Here is a 16,875-nt window from a genome sequence, read left to right on the forward strand (position 1 = left end):
GTATGTGCTTTTGCATGCATTATGTGTTATTTGCATAAAAGAGGGGATTTAACCTTCTTCGTCAGGGTCTGCTTTCTGTGTGCTCTCCTTGTCCTCCTCTTCCTGGGTGCTCCCCCCTCCCCCTTTCATACTGAGGGAACCTAACAAGGAAACAAACTCCAAGAAGTTGGACTCATTGGGCATCTGGCCTTCCTTTGCCTCCAGGTCGGACTTGGAGCTGGTCATTGTGGTCTGGTGAAAGGTAAGACAGGTTGGGTGGCGTTTTACAGATGGATTGCGCTAATAAGAACTAAAGAGGAAGATCAGATGTTGGACGTACTGTGTTGTGAGAGCGGTCTGAAAGGAGGACGGCGTCCTTCCCGCTGTCCATGCTCAGACCTCGGATGTGGGTCCTCCCGCCGGGCCCGTAACGGCGGACCATGGGAGGCAGACGCAGGAACCCCTGTGAGTCCACAATAGGCTCCAGAGGGTCTGTGTCATCAGGGTGGGAGTGGATGTCAATGCCCGACGAGCTGTTGTCGTTTGTCAGCTGTGGGCTCGGCGAGCTGTCCTCGTTCATCCGCTGCTCCCGCTCCAGATCCGGACACTCCAGCGTGTTGGACTCAGAACTGATCGTCTCTCTACATAAGTGAAACTCTTCGCTTTGGCTCCTGATCTGCTGCTGCTGCTGCTGCTGCTGTCTGGGTGCGGGGTCATCCTCCGAGCCGGTCCCCTCCTCTCCCTCCATCTGCTCCTGCTGCCACTCCTCGTCGGGGGAATCGAAGGTGATGACAGGGATCTTGATGCGACACTCTCCAGCATCCTTCTGAGCCTTGCAGGACACAAACAGGGACATGTCACACGCAAGAAGCCCTTAAACGTAACAAAGCCCTGGATGTAAATCTGTGCATTATTTAAGAACAGCTCATAAACTCATGTCGGACTCACACAAAACCGTGATTTTTCTCACACAGTCACATCTGCGAAGTGCATTAAAAACTCCCAGTGCTCTGATTTGCGTCATACTATTCAGGTCAGGCGTCTTCAAACACCATGTCATGGCTCAGTCTTCAAAGGATCCATTGATCTATTCATTTGTTTCACTCACATATTTTATTAAATCTGTAATATCGAGATTCAATTGCTACACTTAACTCTGTGACCATCCAGCTCGACGCAAAGTGACTTTTGAAGTTTAATCATTGAATAATTATTCTTCTCTTTAATAATTATCCGATAGCTTTCTCCCTATTCTATTATTCCGGCACCAGCTAAAAGAAGAGTTTGGACCTTTAAGTGTAAATGTGATTTGTATTAAGTAATAGAATATATACATTATGTATACAGAAGCTTGCAAAGACATTCTTATATGTTATGTATATATATATATATATATATATATATATATATATATATATATATATATATATATATATATATATATATATATACATTTATTTATTTTTCTGGTCATAATAAAACCAGCCCTGCAACAGACTGGCGACCTGTCCAGGGTGTACCCCGCCTCTCGCCCAGTGAACGCTGGAGATAGGCACCAGCAACCCCCGCGACCCCATGAGGGATAAGCGAGTCAGAAAATGGATGGATGGATGGATGGATGGATGGATGGATGGATAATAAAACCATCCAGTTTGTGAATTTTATAGAGCTCTTTTCCAAACGATCAACATCAATCATTGCATGACTGTGAGGTGGAAGCGAAAGTGTATTCAGGCCCTTGAGGCAATACTTTCCAGAACCACTTTTTGGGTTACGTCCCATCAGCTTTGCACATCCTCAGTCAAAGTCCAGCTGCAAAACCGCTTGAGTATCTGTGGCCGAATACCAACATTGAAGTTCACAGCCACTCTCCACTCAATCTGCCTGAGGCTGAGCAATCTTTGGAAGACGAAAAGGCAGAAATGTCAGAGCTACCGGTGTCTCCTCTTCTCTACGATAATACAGCTCCAGCTCTTTCCGATGACATCTAGTGTGTGTGTGTGTGTGAATGTTACAGATTCTCCTTTGCATTGTAGGTTTAGAGTTTGATCATTCATGAATCTACACCTACACCATAGTAGCTCTGGCTTTACATCACCGTCCTGCTGAAAGGTAAGCCTCCGCCTCAGTCTGAAAGTCCCTCGCAGCCTCTAACAGGTTTTCTTCTAGGATTAGCCTGTTTTCAGCTCAACTCTGACCACCTTTATTATCCCTGTTAAGAAAAGATTTCCTCACAGAATAATGATCCAGCCACCAGGTTTTACTATGGGGTGATGTTTTTTTTCCTAATGTACAGTGTTAATTTTTTAACAGTAAAAAGTAAATCTGACCAGAGCACATTCTTCTGCATGTTTGCTTTGACCCCTTTGAGCGTTTTTTCTCTGACACTGCCGGAGTTGCAAAGAGCAAGTCCAATATTGGTCCTGTAAACAGATTCTCCCACCTGGGTTCCTCCGTCGGTCTCTTTGTTTGCGTCTCTAAATATTGCTCACCTTGCCCAGACTGACAGTTCAGGGAGCTGTTGTTGGACTGAGGTTGTGCCAGACTGTTTCTATTGTTGATTTATGGACAGATCATTGCTAGCGGAGTTGTTCAAACTTAGTTTTAGAACCTAGCCCTGCTTTAAAGTTCTCCTCGGCTTTCTTCCTGACCTATCTGCTGTGTTGGAGGGTCCTCATGATGCTGTTTGTTCACTAATGTTCAACAAACCTCTGAGACCTTCACAGAACAGCTGGATTTATACTGGGATTAAATGACACACGCTGATTTATTTTCTGAAGACGTGAAATCTGAAGACAATCTTTTACTTTAGAGATTTTAACACCATGTATCATTTTAATTGAGGTCACTGTTGTTGTTTTTCAGGTGGGAATACTTGATTGGGGGGAAATGCGCTGAATTAGTATTAGTCAAGGAAGGACTTTTCTTTATTCTCCCTGTTTCTCTTTTAACAGATCCTTTCTCTAGGAAGGGTGAGGTGGGGGGCTTTGCTGTTGCATGTCATAATTTAAAATAAAAATGAGCTCTTACAGGCTCATGAGGCGGCTGGTGCCTATCTCCGGCGGTAATTGAGTGAGAGGCCGGGTTCAACCTGGACGGGTCTCTAGTCCATCACAAGGCCAAACAGGACAAACAACCACGCACACTCACACCTAGGGGGGGATTTAGAATAACCAGCTAACCTGTCATGTTTTCAGACTGTAGCAGAACTACGCTGAGAAAACCCACAGGGAGCACGTGCAAAAAAAAAAAAAAAAACCTTTGCAGAAGTCCTGAAATGTCTTTCTGTCTGACCTGTGCATTCTCCAGCAGGCTCTGCTTGACGCTCTCTTCCAACTGAGCGGCCGTCTGAGGGTCACAGCTCATGGTGATGATGATCTTCACCGTGTCGCTGTCGTCCAGATGGGCCGACCCTGGACCCGGGCTGGAGTTGTCAACCAGAACCACCTCGATCTCATCAGAGCAGTAAGCCTCCTCTTCCTCCTCTTCATCCTCTTCTAGCTCTGCCTGTATACAGTACAAGAGAGGAGGGGGAACCTCTGAGTGAATAACCACAGGCTGTTGTTGCTTTATATGACAACACGCTGCTCTCTCCTGTGCAGCACAGCCCACCTGTACAGGAGATTCTGGGATGTCTATGAACTCGTCCTGGTCATCCTTTGGAGTCTCCAGTGAGTTGTTGTTGGCGTCCGAGTTCTCTTTAAGGCCCTCGCTGCCCTCCTCGCTCTCATCCTCACTTCCCTTTGACGAAGGAAACCCCTCATCCAGCGCCTCCCTATCTGCTGCCTCTTTATCCTCACACTCCTCTTCCTCTCTTCTGTCCTGCTCTAAGGCTTTCTCCGGAGGACTCTCCTCCTCGGACCGATCTCCCCCTTTGGCCGTCAAAGCTTTCTGACCGTCGCCGCCTTCCTCTACTGCGGGTTCAGTCGCCTCCGCTTCTTCCCTGGCGGTTCGTGACGGGGACCTCTGCTGGGCCTGCAGCAGCGGGGCGTCCTGCTCCGCATTGGGGCTGGAGAGGTCATCAGGGGAGAGCTCAGGGTGTGGCTGGAGGCCTCCCTCCACGGCGGGCTCCTCTGCAGCAGCCTCACCGTTACCTGAAGAGAAAGGAAAACGCAGATCACGTGTTTAGCAACGCTCTTATCCTACAATTCCTTACATATTTCTTTATTAGAGGTTTGGCCAAATGCTGAGTTTAGCTGAATCTGACTTCTATTTAAGAGAAAAAAAACAACTAACAATTTTTTTTTTGACTTTCTGGATTCATTGAAGAATAAACCGTCTCGGCAATGAAATCTTTGTAACAAATCATCTTGTTTTGCTGCAACCGACTCAAAGTTACAGATGTTTCTCTTTCTGCGTCACTGGAAATTAAAAATAAGCATGACAGCATCATTTGTCTTTTTCTTAGAAGCAAATTATAGCTCAGTAATTTTTTATTTTATTTGTAACCAATCCTTCCCTTTTTGTTTGGACGAAGACACAACATGTTCTTTTTTTCTATAAGGTTATTTCTAAAATTAAAAAAATTGTCACGTCCAACTTAATATTTAAAGGGGAAAACCCAACTGACGGTTACTCATTTATTTACTGATATAGCCGTAGGAAATCTTTTTGTGATGATACGTCGTTATTTTTAATTTCACTAGAGGAAGCATCAATGTGTGAGAAAGAGAGCGCTTTAACAAGAGTTTACTAACATTTCCAAACGGTTAAAGAGTTCCTGAGGTGGGTATAATACATTTACTCAGTGATATTTACTTGGGTAATGTTTTGAAGAAATTGCGTACCTCTAGGAGTTTTGCTGGCCCATACTTTTTATTTCTACTTGATAAATATTATTTTGAAGTAACAAAACTTTTGATTAGGGTCAGCTACTGGCACCTCTACTCGCCTCTATGAAACTTAACGAATGACAAACAAACATTTTTCTAATGTTAGTTTCTATCTGCTGAGCCTGTTGAGAGATTTGGAGGTCAAGTGAACCTACAGTAAATAATAAATATCGCCACTGGAAGTATTTTGTACTTTTCTAACATGTATACAACACATTATCTACTATAACTGTTGGTTTCAAAAGTTTCATGTTGGGGGGGAAAAAATGAGATTTGGAAATATGTGTTTCTTCTGCCTGAATTGCTATTTTGTAATGATGCGATTTGTTTTTATTTATGTTTAATTTTATTTTTCCAAGTACCAGAACTGCACATCATTTTCTATTTTACCTGTATGCTTACATCATTTTCACAAGTTAAATCAGATTACACAGGACAAAGCCAAGTGCTCAGAACTGAAGGAGCATTTTTATTGTTATTTGTATGTTTTATCGGATGACTTCTTTTTACCATCTTCTTCAGTAAAAATACATTGAAGCAGGGCTACTCTTGAATACATTGTCTGGCTTCTTTACCCACCTCTAAAGAGTTCACATTTTAAACTGTTGCATTTTAATTCTCATGATCAGCAATCATAATAAGCCTTATATGCCTTACTACCAGCAGTGTGTTGTTTTTCTCTGTACAGTAAGCAGAGTCTTATCTTAACTATGAGATTTGCAAATGACTGGTAACATTTCCTGTAGAACACTTTGTGAAAAAGTCTGATTTAAAAATGTTTTGACTCTTTCAAACTTCCTCCCTGCCGTGTATCTACTGATATCTGACTCCCTTCTGTGGTAGTGGGAGTGAACGCTTAGTTTCCTTTCTAGACATGTTTTTTACGTCTTGTAGCCACAATAATGCAATAAGAGGTGATAATTTGGGCCATTTTATACATAACTGGATATACTGAGCCAACAATGTTATAATATTTTCCAAATAATGTAGTAAGTTCCTATTTTATTTCCATTACATCGAAAACAAAAGAAAACCTTTGAAAATGTATTAACTGCAGCTAATAACTTGATAATACATAAACAGGACAGCATTTATGCGAAATTAAAGTTATTTTGCATAATTGTCTATCAGACTGGGTCATAGATGTCATACGGATTTACTCCAGCATAGATGATCAGCAGCTCTCTCTCATGAACTGTGGTTGTGAGAACCAGCTGAAGAACTATTTGTTGTACTAAACTTTGAGCATGATACCGTTCATTAGCTTAGATATTAAAATCATTCATTCCATGTATGGATAAATATTATTTTAGTCACTGATAATAACATCAGTGGAATGAGCAGTAATTGGAAAAATTTTGTTATAGGTGACAAATTATAATGCTATTGGTTAAATTACACTAAAATAGCCAAAAATGATCTCATCATTGGCCCATCAACATCCCATCACTGGGATATTATCAGTAAACCCTCAATACAGTATTTATTCAACCAAAGGCTTAATACAGTGGATTTTTTTCCCTCCTTCTCTCGCCATGCACTGACATTTTCCTTTTATTCTGGTTCATATAAAGCGTCTTTGGGTAAAGCAACATTTCCCAGGTAAATAAATCGTTCCAACTCCATCAAAGGTAGCTTTGGTTTCTTGATAAACGACACTGTTGTCAGAAACAAATGGATTTGTTTTCTACGAACATGCAGCCAACTGCTGGAGTGCGCCAGAGTGTTTATTTCCCTTTTTCTCAACCAGCTGACTGGGCTCTGTCTAATTGCCAGGGCATTAGGTCATACGCTTACTGGAAACAGTCATCTGGGCCTGAGAGCAGGCTAACAGGCTAGCTTTCTGTGTTTGTCTGAGGATCACTTACTACACTGATGTGTTTGCAGGACAGGAAGCTGTGAAGCTGCATTGTCTAAGGAGCCACCCGATGCATTAGGGAAGGGGAAGTTTGCTTTGAGCCTGGACCGGCTCTGAAAATACTCCCAGGTGGTGAAAGTGATGTAATCAAACTTCCAAGTAATTAACAAGTTTATGACATAATCAGACTTGTTAATGTAGCCACAATAAGGGATATTTGTGACATGCATGTGGCTGACTCAGTTTGTTTATGTTGATCAAAGTTAGATTGATTGATTTTTTTTTTTGTCAGAGATGACATGCGGCGACTTATATGATGAATACAGTGTGGAAAAACTACTTATAGCCACTCTTCAAAAGGGAAATTACAAGAAAACGTGTCATTCAAGTAAGGCTGATGTGTTGATCTGAAGTAGAAAGATGAAAAAAAGAGTTAAAAAAAACGCATGAAAAGTTTCAAACAACTAGTGGCATGCTCCGATGGCACAAGGGCTAGTGAGGATGACCCATGTACTGAGGCCTTAGTCCTTGACGCTGCTCATACGGGTTTGATTCCTGCCTGAAAAACTTTATCATTTCCATAAGGATTTACAACCAACCAGCACAGAAGAAAATGCTCAGAAACTACGGCTACAATGTATTTTAATCATCTATTTCAGAGGTCCTGCTGACATGGTTCTTTAGTGAAAGCAGCTAGGCTGAAACATCAGCAAGGTTACCAGGCTATATTGGGATTGGTCATGCATGTTCTAAGTTTGTGCACCTTAATTACTGAAATGTCATCACATTTGTAACTTTTTGGGACAGCAAACACATTGGAGCTGTAGTTTCAGGGTAAAACTAGCAAAAAATTAGCCTTACTGCTTTTGTTGCAGATGGTCTCTGAAATAATACTCTCCAAACCAAAAATCGTCTTCGTAAGCAGTCAACTCATTGGATATTTCATACATTCTAGCAACGGACTGTTCAACTGGTTATTGCAGTGCAGGCTACTTTATTTTTACACACTAGCCCAATGCAGGGGTGAAAGTTAGGCTCCAAACATCAGCTTGTGGTGCATACTGTAAGGCTCCACGTAAAAGTCGGCTGGATTTCTTGCTAAAGACAGTCATGATGCAGCAACATTTCCTCTCTGTGCAGCTGCAGACCAATTTATCTGCACCCAACTCTCTGTACATAAAAAATGTTTTACTACAGAAACATGATCTTACACTGAAAGTTGAAGAAAAATCCACCCTTTATTTAGAAGGGGATAAAATGTATCAAACAGAATTACTAATGATGCAAATTTCCGTAGCGCCTACCATCACTTTAACATATGTCTGAAGCGTTTATTTATATATAGTTGGTTAGTGTCCTAACCAGTACCATGGTATGTTTTTTTATAGTACGGGAACTTGAATTTATCTTCTCAAAGTGGACAGTGCAGAGGATGATAAAGGAGGTGAAAAATGTATTCCCAAAGCTCACTGTCAGGAACCTGTGGCAAAGAGTGGCATGCTAGGGTCACCAAGTCTCCATAACAATCATTAGACGGTATCTAGATGCCAAGTGATTGTTTGACGGTGATGCCTTTTCTGTCCTGCCATCACAAACGAAGGAATTTGGAGTTTGCTAAACTCCCCTGTGACTTCAACTGGAACTCCATGCTTTGCTCAGATGGGATCAAGGTTAGGATTTCCAAGACAAAACTCTCCAGGTTGGTTTGGCGAGACCCAAAGTTTGAATGTGTGTAAAAGTTAAGATCTTAAGCCCGATGAAAGGTCTGTGATGCTGCGGCAAGACAAGTTTATTTACTTAGCACTTGCCGGTAACAAGACAAGAAAGCTGTTTCTCGTCCAAATGCCCTGGAAATCTTGTTAGCGAGGGTAGCACAGGGCACTTTTTGAAATGCCACGATATTTTAATCCCGTAAACTAAAGTAAACCATTATCACTGGGTCCTTCGGCCAGATAATGAGCCAAAACATGAGACCAAATCGACTTCAGTTGTAAAAATCAACCTTCTGTCATGGTCAAACTATTTCCTGAGACCTAAATCCTGCAGGTACCTGTGGAGGTCAGCTGAAGACAAGAGATTAAAGATCCTCCCTCTCTATTTCTACCTTCTTTTGTTCATTTTTAGTGTGAGATTATTCTAATCCAATCATAGATTCATTTATTTTAAGGTTTCCAGATAAATAAATGTTTACGCAAAATCTTTTTCTATTTCCCCTAAATCTCCGCTCAAGCGTTACAAATCAAAGAAAGATGGCCGTCACCTTCTGCAGATTTCCCCTCATCTGACTTTGAGCAGTCCTGTATAATGAAAAGGACAGAAACAGCTAATTAAAATGCATCCATGAAACATGTTTTTTTTTTGTGTTTTTGCGCCTGCGTAGCTCATCTTACCACCCCAATCAGTCCCGGGTCGGTTTCCGTCTGCTTCACCGTCACCTGGATCACCGGGCTGGGGCGTTTGCGGGCCAGCGTCGTCATGGCAACGTTGTCGGGGAGCGTGCTGCTCTTTCTGCCCGGGAAACGGGAAGAAGAGAGACAATGAGGACTCAGGTGGAAGTTCATAAATCACTGCTTCGCTTTTAGAGAAAATCAGGTGCTTTCTTTTCCGCCGCGGCCTCTCTCGTTTCAAACGCTGAAACAGAACCGTCTGTACAGAGGCTGAAGCATGAAAGCTGTTTGTGTTTCTTTTTTTTTTTCATCTAATCTGAATTCATCAGACTCGTACAGAGAAGAAGAGCTGATAGATTTGCTTTTATTAGGCTCTGCGCGCAGAGAGCACGTCTCAGCAGACAGGCTGACTGAAAATCACTAAAATTAGTTCGCGGTCGCCAAAGCTGCTCCGAGATTCTTGAGACGCAGCTGAGAGAGAGCGTATTCCACACTTAAGCACTCGATCATGAAGCTGATTTGATTTGAAAGATGGACAGGCCTGAGAAAGATAAACTGCAAAAGCTAAATGTATTGGAGAAACACGGTGACCAAAATGTATATTTAACGTTTTGGCCAAGATCTACCAATGACTTGCCAGGCAGGCCTGCAGCCTGAGGCACAAAGACGATGAGGAAGGCTGGACTACCAAATAGGAATCTGTATTTTTCTACTTCTGACGGATCCTTCGGCTTATACCTGAGGCTGGGAGGCTGGCACGAGTCCGAGGCGTTGCTCTTCTTCTCCTGGGCCTTGCTGAGGTCCGAGAGGCTGCTGCGGACCACCGCCTCACCCTCGTCGAACATCAGGTGCAGCCGGTAGTTGGCCAGCTTGATGAGGACGAAGAAGACGGTGATGGAGGTGCAGTAGATGCTCAGAGCCATGGTGGTGGGAGGCAGGGCCTGCAAGACAATGCAATGAGGTCAGGGAAGCACTAGATCTGAGGGTTAAAAAAGGCCAAGAGGGTTAAAACGCGTCTGAATTGTGCTTTCCTTTAAAAGATTCTGGCAGGAACAAAGCGGATGTCAGTGCAGTGGCATGAAAAAAATATGTGTACGTTCAACGCTTCATTGTATAACCACAAGCATCAGTGGGTTTTATCAGGAGTTGCTGGTTTCATGTAATAAACAGGAACACAGCAGCAAGGATGTGCATTGGTATTCAAACTCCTTCACTCCAATACATGATATCCAACCAGCTGCTTTGAGACGCCACCCAACTGTATGTGATTTAGTGTCAGTATAAAAGCAGCCGGTCTGTGAAGGCTTCGCAGCTTTGTTAGAGAACAGAAGTAAAAACACGGCACCAGGAAGACCAAAGAACACGCCAGACAGGGCCGGGATAAATATCTGGAGAAGTTTAAAGCGGGGCTGGGTTATAAAGCAGCATCCCAAGCTTTCAATAGTTGTAAGAGAGATGCTCAAGCCATCATCTGATGGTGCAGCTGATAACCTACCAAGGCATGGCTAAAGCGACTGGCCGGGCAAGGACAGCCTTGATCAGAGAAGCAGTCAAAGGGCCTACGGTTGCTCTGGAGGAGCTGCAGGGATTCATAGTTTAGGTGAGAGAGTCTGTTGACAGGGCATCTATTAGTTTTACACTCCATGAATATGTCGTTTATGGAAGAGGGACAAGAAGCAAGCAGTTGGTGAAAGACAGGAGAGCTGCACAATATTTAAAATCTTAATCGTTATCAAAGTTTCAGTATGAGCAAAACTGCAATAGCAAAGGCCTGGATGCAACATTTGGTTTGACATATTTTAGGGTTACTTTATTTGCTAATAACATATTTGACAGTTTGGATTCAACTGTACTTTGCACAATGCCCACATCTTATATACATGTGCGTCTAAAAAAAAAATGTGAATGTCCTAAAAAAAAATTCAATTTGTTTTGTCATTGGTTTCCGAAAGTAAAACTATTTTTTTTTATTTAGATTCATTACAAATAGTGAAGTATTTCAATCCTCTATTTTAAGTCGTTTTGATGATTATGACTCACAGGAATTGAAAACCAAGAAACAGTGCCTCCGAAAATGTCAACATTATATAAGACCAGCGAAAAAGGCTGTTGTAAACAGAAATGTCAGACTTCTAAAAAGTGTGACCATTTCTATGTGCTTAATACTTGGCTGAGCCTCCTCTTGCATGGGCCAGGGTGAAAAAAAGGACTGCACTGTTTCTCAGTGGTCCAACATCATCTTGTCAGATGAAAAGAACAGATTATTAAGGAAAAGGAGAAATACAAGGCTCAACAAGGCAGATGACCTGAAGACAGCTATCAAAGCCATCTGGGCTTCCATTCCACCTATGCAGCACCACCGCCTGATCGCCTCTATACCACAGCACATTGATGTAGTAATTCATGTAAGACCCTTGTAGCCCACATGTAGGGTTCGTGTGAGTGTAGCGGGTCTTGATGCACCCACTCAAGCCTCAGTCCACTCCGCCCAAATTCTTGGATGCATTTCTCTTGACAATCCTCTCAAGGCTGGAATTCTCCCTGTTGTTTGTGCATCTTTTCCTACCACACTTCTTCCTTCCACTCAATTTTCTGTTAATGTATGCTTGGACACAGAACTCTGTGACCAGCCAGCCTCTTTAGCAATAAGCCATTGTGACTTACACTGCTTGTGGAGGGTTTTGGTAACTTCACTTTCCAAAATCAGTGACAATGAATATTAAACTTTTTCACAATATTAGCCATATTTTTTTTAGATCTAAGTGACCGAGAGTCTAAATGTCTAAAATAAAGGGATAAGAAGTCCTCTTTGTATTTTGCCACCAGCCAAAAACAGAAAAGGGGTATAGCATCACTTTTGCATGCCGCTGTACATATTCTTAATGACCGAGAAAGATAATAACACAAAATTTAAAAAGAATTGTCACCTTGTTTCGCAAAGAAAAAAAAAAAAAAAAAAAAAAAAAAAAAACATACCCCCACCAAGCAATTTCTGATTCCAGTATAGCTTCCTTTTCTGGGTGCATAATTGGAGTTATAATCAGAGAAACCACGCTTCTAATTTTCAGGCCAGCAGCTGTATCTGGACTACATCAGCAACTCTAATAATAATAAATAAAAAAGACTGTAAAGAAGGGGTAAAAGTAGGAAAATGCCATTAGGGGGTCTTTGAAAAAAATATGCAGGAGCAACTGCGCTGTGTCATTATAGAACTATGGGGAAAACAGTCACGCAGCATTGGCAGTAAATTAACAGATGGAGCCTGTGTAGCGCTCATCATCATCATCAGCACCATCAGCACCGTTTCTCCACCGCTGTCACATCCTGGAGCAACCATTCGTTACAGGCAGGGGAAAACAGGGCGACAATGCCCCTTTTTTTTCCCCTCCACCCGATGCTCGTATCTCCGGGCGCTGCAGCAGCATCATGATGCTGCCACATATATACCTGCAGGTCTGGTGCTTGTTTATCCAACGCGGAGCACACAGGCGCAGGAACACACTGTTACATACACGCACCTCGCAGCCACCTTCGCGGCCTTGGACGCCACGATCCCTCCTCGATGAAAACTCACCAGATGCAGGGACAAGGGGAGCATCAGGAGAAATATCCACAGATAAAGGTGGCAGGAGTTGTTGAATTTGTTCTGGTCCGGGTCGTGGTACCAGCCGCCGGTCAGAGATGCCCACACTCCCTGGCGCAGGGTCTGCACAACGTGGGAGCCCATGTCTCCTCTCCTCCCCGCTCAGCTCTGGACGGAGGATGATGGGGGTGATGATGCTGCAAGGCTACAATGAAATGTTCTCCTCTAACGTGCGCTGCTGTCACTGCGCCTCCATGTTGGAGCGACGCAGCAGTGCTCCGGAGCCGTCTCTCTCATCCTCGGCCTCTCTTGACGGGGTCCTCTTGCTTGTCTCTTCCCATCCCAGCCCGTGTTCGTGCGCTGCTGCTTCCGCCGATCTCATCTTGACCTGTTCGGCTGTCCCCTTCCTCCCTCTCCTCCGCTCCTACAGATGCGTAGCACTTACAGCCCCCTCCCTTCTTACCACTCCTCCTCCCCCTCTGCCTTTTCTATTATGAGTCCCACCTTCACTGCTCAGGATGCGATCTTGTATGGCAGGACGTTGTAGCATAGAATCAAACCCCATTACTATCCATCATGTTACATCCTCCCTGTCCAGGGTGTGACCCATCTCTCGCATCTCACTGGAGACAGGCCCCAGTCTCTGCTGTAACTAATCTGGATTTATACTAAACGAAGATATCAAAAAGGTTATTTAACATGAGGAAAGCTATTAACTGTATATGACATTTTAACAAAACCTCACTTCAAAACTCCTGAATTATCTCTTTAACTTCTGTCTCTTTTTTTTGCCGCAAAATACTTTGTAAACCTTACTGATGCAACTGATTAATATAGGCATTTCGCTTGTTAACGTTAAGACTAGAATTAGTAATTACTCCAAAATCACATTAATGAAAGGGTCCCTCTTTTTATCATACTATAGAGCAAATAAATCACATCAGCAACTAATTAAATTAATTCAAGAAAGATTTTGTGACCACAACGGCCCTTTCTGCATCAGTAAAAACTGGCACAGAAAGCTGTGCTACATGATGTGGTTGTTCTATATTTCAAAAAGACAACACATAGCTTCCTATCCAAGAAAACCCAGCAGATTGCATCAAGTCTTGATAAGCAGCATTCACTCCTCCTGAATGAGTGTAGAGCCGTAGTACATTGTCCATGGCTTTGCAGCAATCCCTCATACTGAGCAGGCACTGCATAGGTACAGTAAGTTTATCTCAAATATACCGTAGACACTGTCATTGAGATCGTGGAGGGCTTCAATAAATACGCAGACTGACTATTGACTGCTTTAAAGTAAAAATTTAAAAAGTAGTTTTAAAAGGTGACTTTGCAGTCAAAACGTCACACCCCTTTTCTGCAACTACGGCAAGTTGCAAAAAAGTAGCTTCAAATATTTTCAGTGTAAGAAAATACAGTTTTCTGTGAGAAAAGAGAAAATAGGAGATAAAAAAAAGTTGCAATTAAATTTTCAACACCTATATTGCAAACACGGCACCACACATTGCTTGTGACGCCATCTTTATATTTTTAGATACTTTATCAAATTGAATATAGATGAATAAAGAAGCTCTATTTCTTGTTGCAAACTTAAGTTTAGGTGGAAAGATGTGAATATAATTTTTATGGAATTTGCACAACTCAAAGGGGGGGGGGGGGGGGTTAATGTCTGAAGATGAGTTCAAGAGCTTGCTTTGTCATTATGTGCTAAAAGGGCTTGCCACATTCTCACACTCAAGCGGTTTTATGAGGGAATATCAGGCGTTCAATCAAGCCACACCGTGCATACCATTCCAAGCAAGCATGCTTTGATATGTATGGCTTCCTATACAGTAGTTGAGATTATAGCCCTGTAATATATTGTATAATACTACATGTAATGTGTATGTAATTCACATGGACAGTAGTTTCCCAGCCATGGCTGTATGTCATTATTGTCAGTGGTGCATGCGTCTGCGTACGTGGTGGTGGTGGGTGGGGGGTTGGTTTCGGGCTTTTATAGTTCACTATTGCAATAATTTCCATGAAAGCGCGCTCTCCACAGACATTCCTCCGGTGGCTCCTCCTTCCTTCCATTCCGAGTGCTGCGCTTGTCACGTGTCACGCAGCCCACCAATCAGCGTGCAGCAGAGCTGGCCCGGAGCGCAGCAGGCAGCGGCAGCGTCCTCAGACTCCAGGGCAGCCAGCCACAACTCCACCGACTCCGCCGAGCGACCGCAGCGGCGGCGGTGGGAGGGATTGTTTTGGTTAAAGTTTAGGGCTTGTTGCTTCACGTTTCAGACCTGCGTTCTGATAAGTTTTTTTTTGTTAAATATGTGTTGTGCCCTTTTTCGTTTGCTGCCCGGCTTTCCCCACCTACTCGGAGGAGAGACTCTGGGTGAAGCGGTCTATAAAGCGGAGCAACTTTTCCCCGGCCAGCCAACGGGGCTGACCTATGCTAAGCTAACCCGCTAGCCAAGAAGTCTGGAATGCAGTCGGGGAGTTTGTGTTTACAGTCCACAAACCAGCAGGCAGACTTCACATTTAGCGACTCCACTGCTACGAGCTGCCTGCCTGCCTGCGCGTCTGAACGGGACTCCAGCCCCGGGCAGGGTCTGCTTTTTCTATCGGGTCGGACGGCGCAGGTGCACCTCCTGCGGCACCTGCGGGGACTCGGTAACTTCGCTCCGTCGGTACACGGCTAACTTCGCTCCGTTCCCCGGGACATCGGGATATCAGTCGGCCGCTTCTAGGAACCACTTTAGCGGGTAATGGTTAACTTTGAGTCGCTCCTAATGGTCAGCCCGTGAAGCGGCGGGGTTCGCTGAGCCGTGTTTCGGCTAATCTTAGCGAGCAGCCTCGCTAGGTTGCTCGTTGACCCTCATACTTTTACCGGAGTGGCGACGTGGAGACTCGCTGGTAGACGCGCTCTCTCCCCCCTCCAGCAGGACTTTGGACACGGTCTGACGGCGCTGGGTGCTGCGGGGAGGCTTCCCCTCTTTTCTCTACGCTAATGTGACAGTATGAGTGTTTTAAAAAGTTACATTTTACCCCTTTAAAGTTTTTTTTTTTTTAGCTCTAGAAGCTCTGCACCCTATGGTGCCGCTACGGCCACCGAGAAATGGATGTTTCGCAGGCCGCTTTCCCAAGCGGTGAAGGGCGGCCGGGAGGCGGAGGGACCGGGGAACATGCCTGGACAGAGTGCCCGGCCGTCCGGTCGTGGGCTCACTCTGCCCCGCTGTGTCCCACTCGGTCCCTGTGGACCGCCGCGTACGACTACGAGGCGAGCGGCGAGGACGAGCTCAGCCTCCGGAGGGGGGACGTGGTGGAGGTCCTGTCCAAGGACGCCGCCATCTCCGGGGACGAGGGGTGGTGGACGGGCAAGCTGAACCACCGCGTCGGGATCTTCCCTTCCAACTATGTCACGTACCAGCCCGCCATCTACCGCCTCCCCGCGGCCAGCGGGTCGGCGGGGGCGTCGGAGCGAGTCCCCAGCTCGCCCACGCGGATCCCCTTCAGCGAGCTGGTGCTGGAGGAGATCATCGGCGTGGGCGGCTTTGGCAAAGTCTACCGGGGGACGTGGAAAGACCAGGAGGTGGCGGTGAAGGCGGCCCGGCAAGACCCGGACGAGGACATCACGGCCACCGCTGCCAGCGTGCAGCAGGAGGCCAAGCTGTTCTCCATGCTGCAGCATCCCAACATCATCAAGCTGGAGGGGGTGTGCCTGGAGGAGCCCAACCTGTGCCTGGTGATGGAGTACGCCCGAGGCGGGACGCTGAACCGGGCGCTGACCGGACGGCGCATCCCTCCGCACATCCTGGTCAACTGGGCCGTGCAGATCGCACGCGGGATGCACTATCTGCACGAGGAGGCCGTGGTGCCCATCATCCACCGCGACCTGAAGTCCAGTAACAGTGAGTAGAGAGTGGGAGTGTGTGTGTGTGCTGCAGACAGAAGACCCACGCGTGGTCGTTTCTTCTTCTTGTGTGCTGCTGTGTGTGTTTATAGTGACCTGCAGAAGTATTCCAGCCCAATGGATGGTTCCACCTTTGACAAGTTTCAGCATAAACCTGCTTTGCACGATAGGATTTTATTTATAAGAGCAGAACAGCGTAGAGCACGGGTGTCAAACTCATTTTGGTTGAGGGGCCGCATACAGCTTAATCTGATCTCAAGAGGGCCACACGAGTAAACTCATAATAAAAGTGGACTTGTTGTTGATTTTTATATAAAATGAATTTCACTTTTACA

At 44.7% G+C, this 16,875-nt stretch overlaps 2 protein-coding genes across 2 annotated transcripts in view; one reads left to right on the plus strand and one right to left on the minus strand.

Annotated features, from left to right (window-relative positions):
- The window catches only part of LOC105927973 (pecanex 2), a 55,404-nt gene extending 42,280 nt beyond the window's left edge, over positions 1-13,124 (minus strand). Inside the window, exons 1-8 of the mRNA XM_012865009.3 lie at positions 12,631-13,124; positions 9,795-9,997; positions 9,060-9,177; positions 8,930-8,966; positions 3,592-4,073; positions 3,274-3,486; positions 320-811; positions 54-231 (exon numbers count right to left, since the gene is read on the minus strand). Of these exons, the coding sequence (XP_012720463.2) occupies positions 54-231; positions 320-811; positions 3,274-3,486; positions 3,592-4,073; positions 8,930-8,966; positions 9,060-9,177; positions 9,795-9,997; positions 12,631-12,783 (1,876 nt within the window). The 5' untranslated portion in view covers positions 12,784-13,124. The remainder of the gene's footprint in view (positions 1-53; positions 232-319; positions 812-3,273; positions 3,487-3,591; positions 4,074-8,929; positions 8,967-9,059; positions 9,178-9,794; positions 9,998-12,630) is intronic.
- A 1,592-nt stretch (positions 13,125-14,716) lies between these two features.
- Positions 14,717-16,546, plus strand: LOC118561025 (mitogen-activated protein kinase kinase kinase 9-like). The gene has a single exon (XM_036132734.1). The coding sequence runs from the start codon at positions 15,746-15,748 to the stop codon at positions 16,544-16,546; it is 801 nt and encodes a 266-aa protein (XP_035988627.1). The 5' UTR covers positions 14,717-15,745.
- The last annotated feature ends 329 nt before the right edge of the window (positions 16,547-16,875 follow it).

This window comes from Fundulus heteroclitus, unplaced genomic scaffold (genome assembly GCF_011125445.2).
Source record: "Fundulus heteroclitus isolate FHET01 unplaced genomic scaffold, MU-UCD_Fhet_4.1 scaffold_531, whole genome shotgun sequence".
NCBI classification, from domain to species: domain Eukaryota; kingdom Metazoa; phylum Chordata; class Actinopteri; order Cyprinodontiformes; family Fundulidae; genus Fundulus; species Fundulus heteroclitus.

Excerpts from the sequence above, each read along its gene's own strand:
- LOC118561025 (XM_036132734.1), top strand. The coding sequence starts at position 15,746 with ATGGATGTTTCGCAGGCCGCTTTCCCAAGCGGTGAAGGGCGGCCGGGA.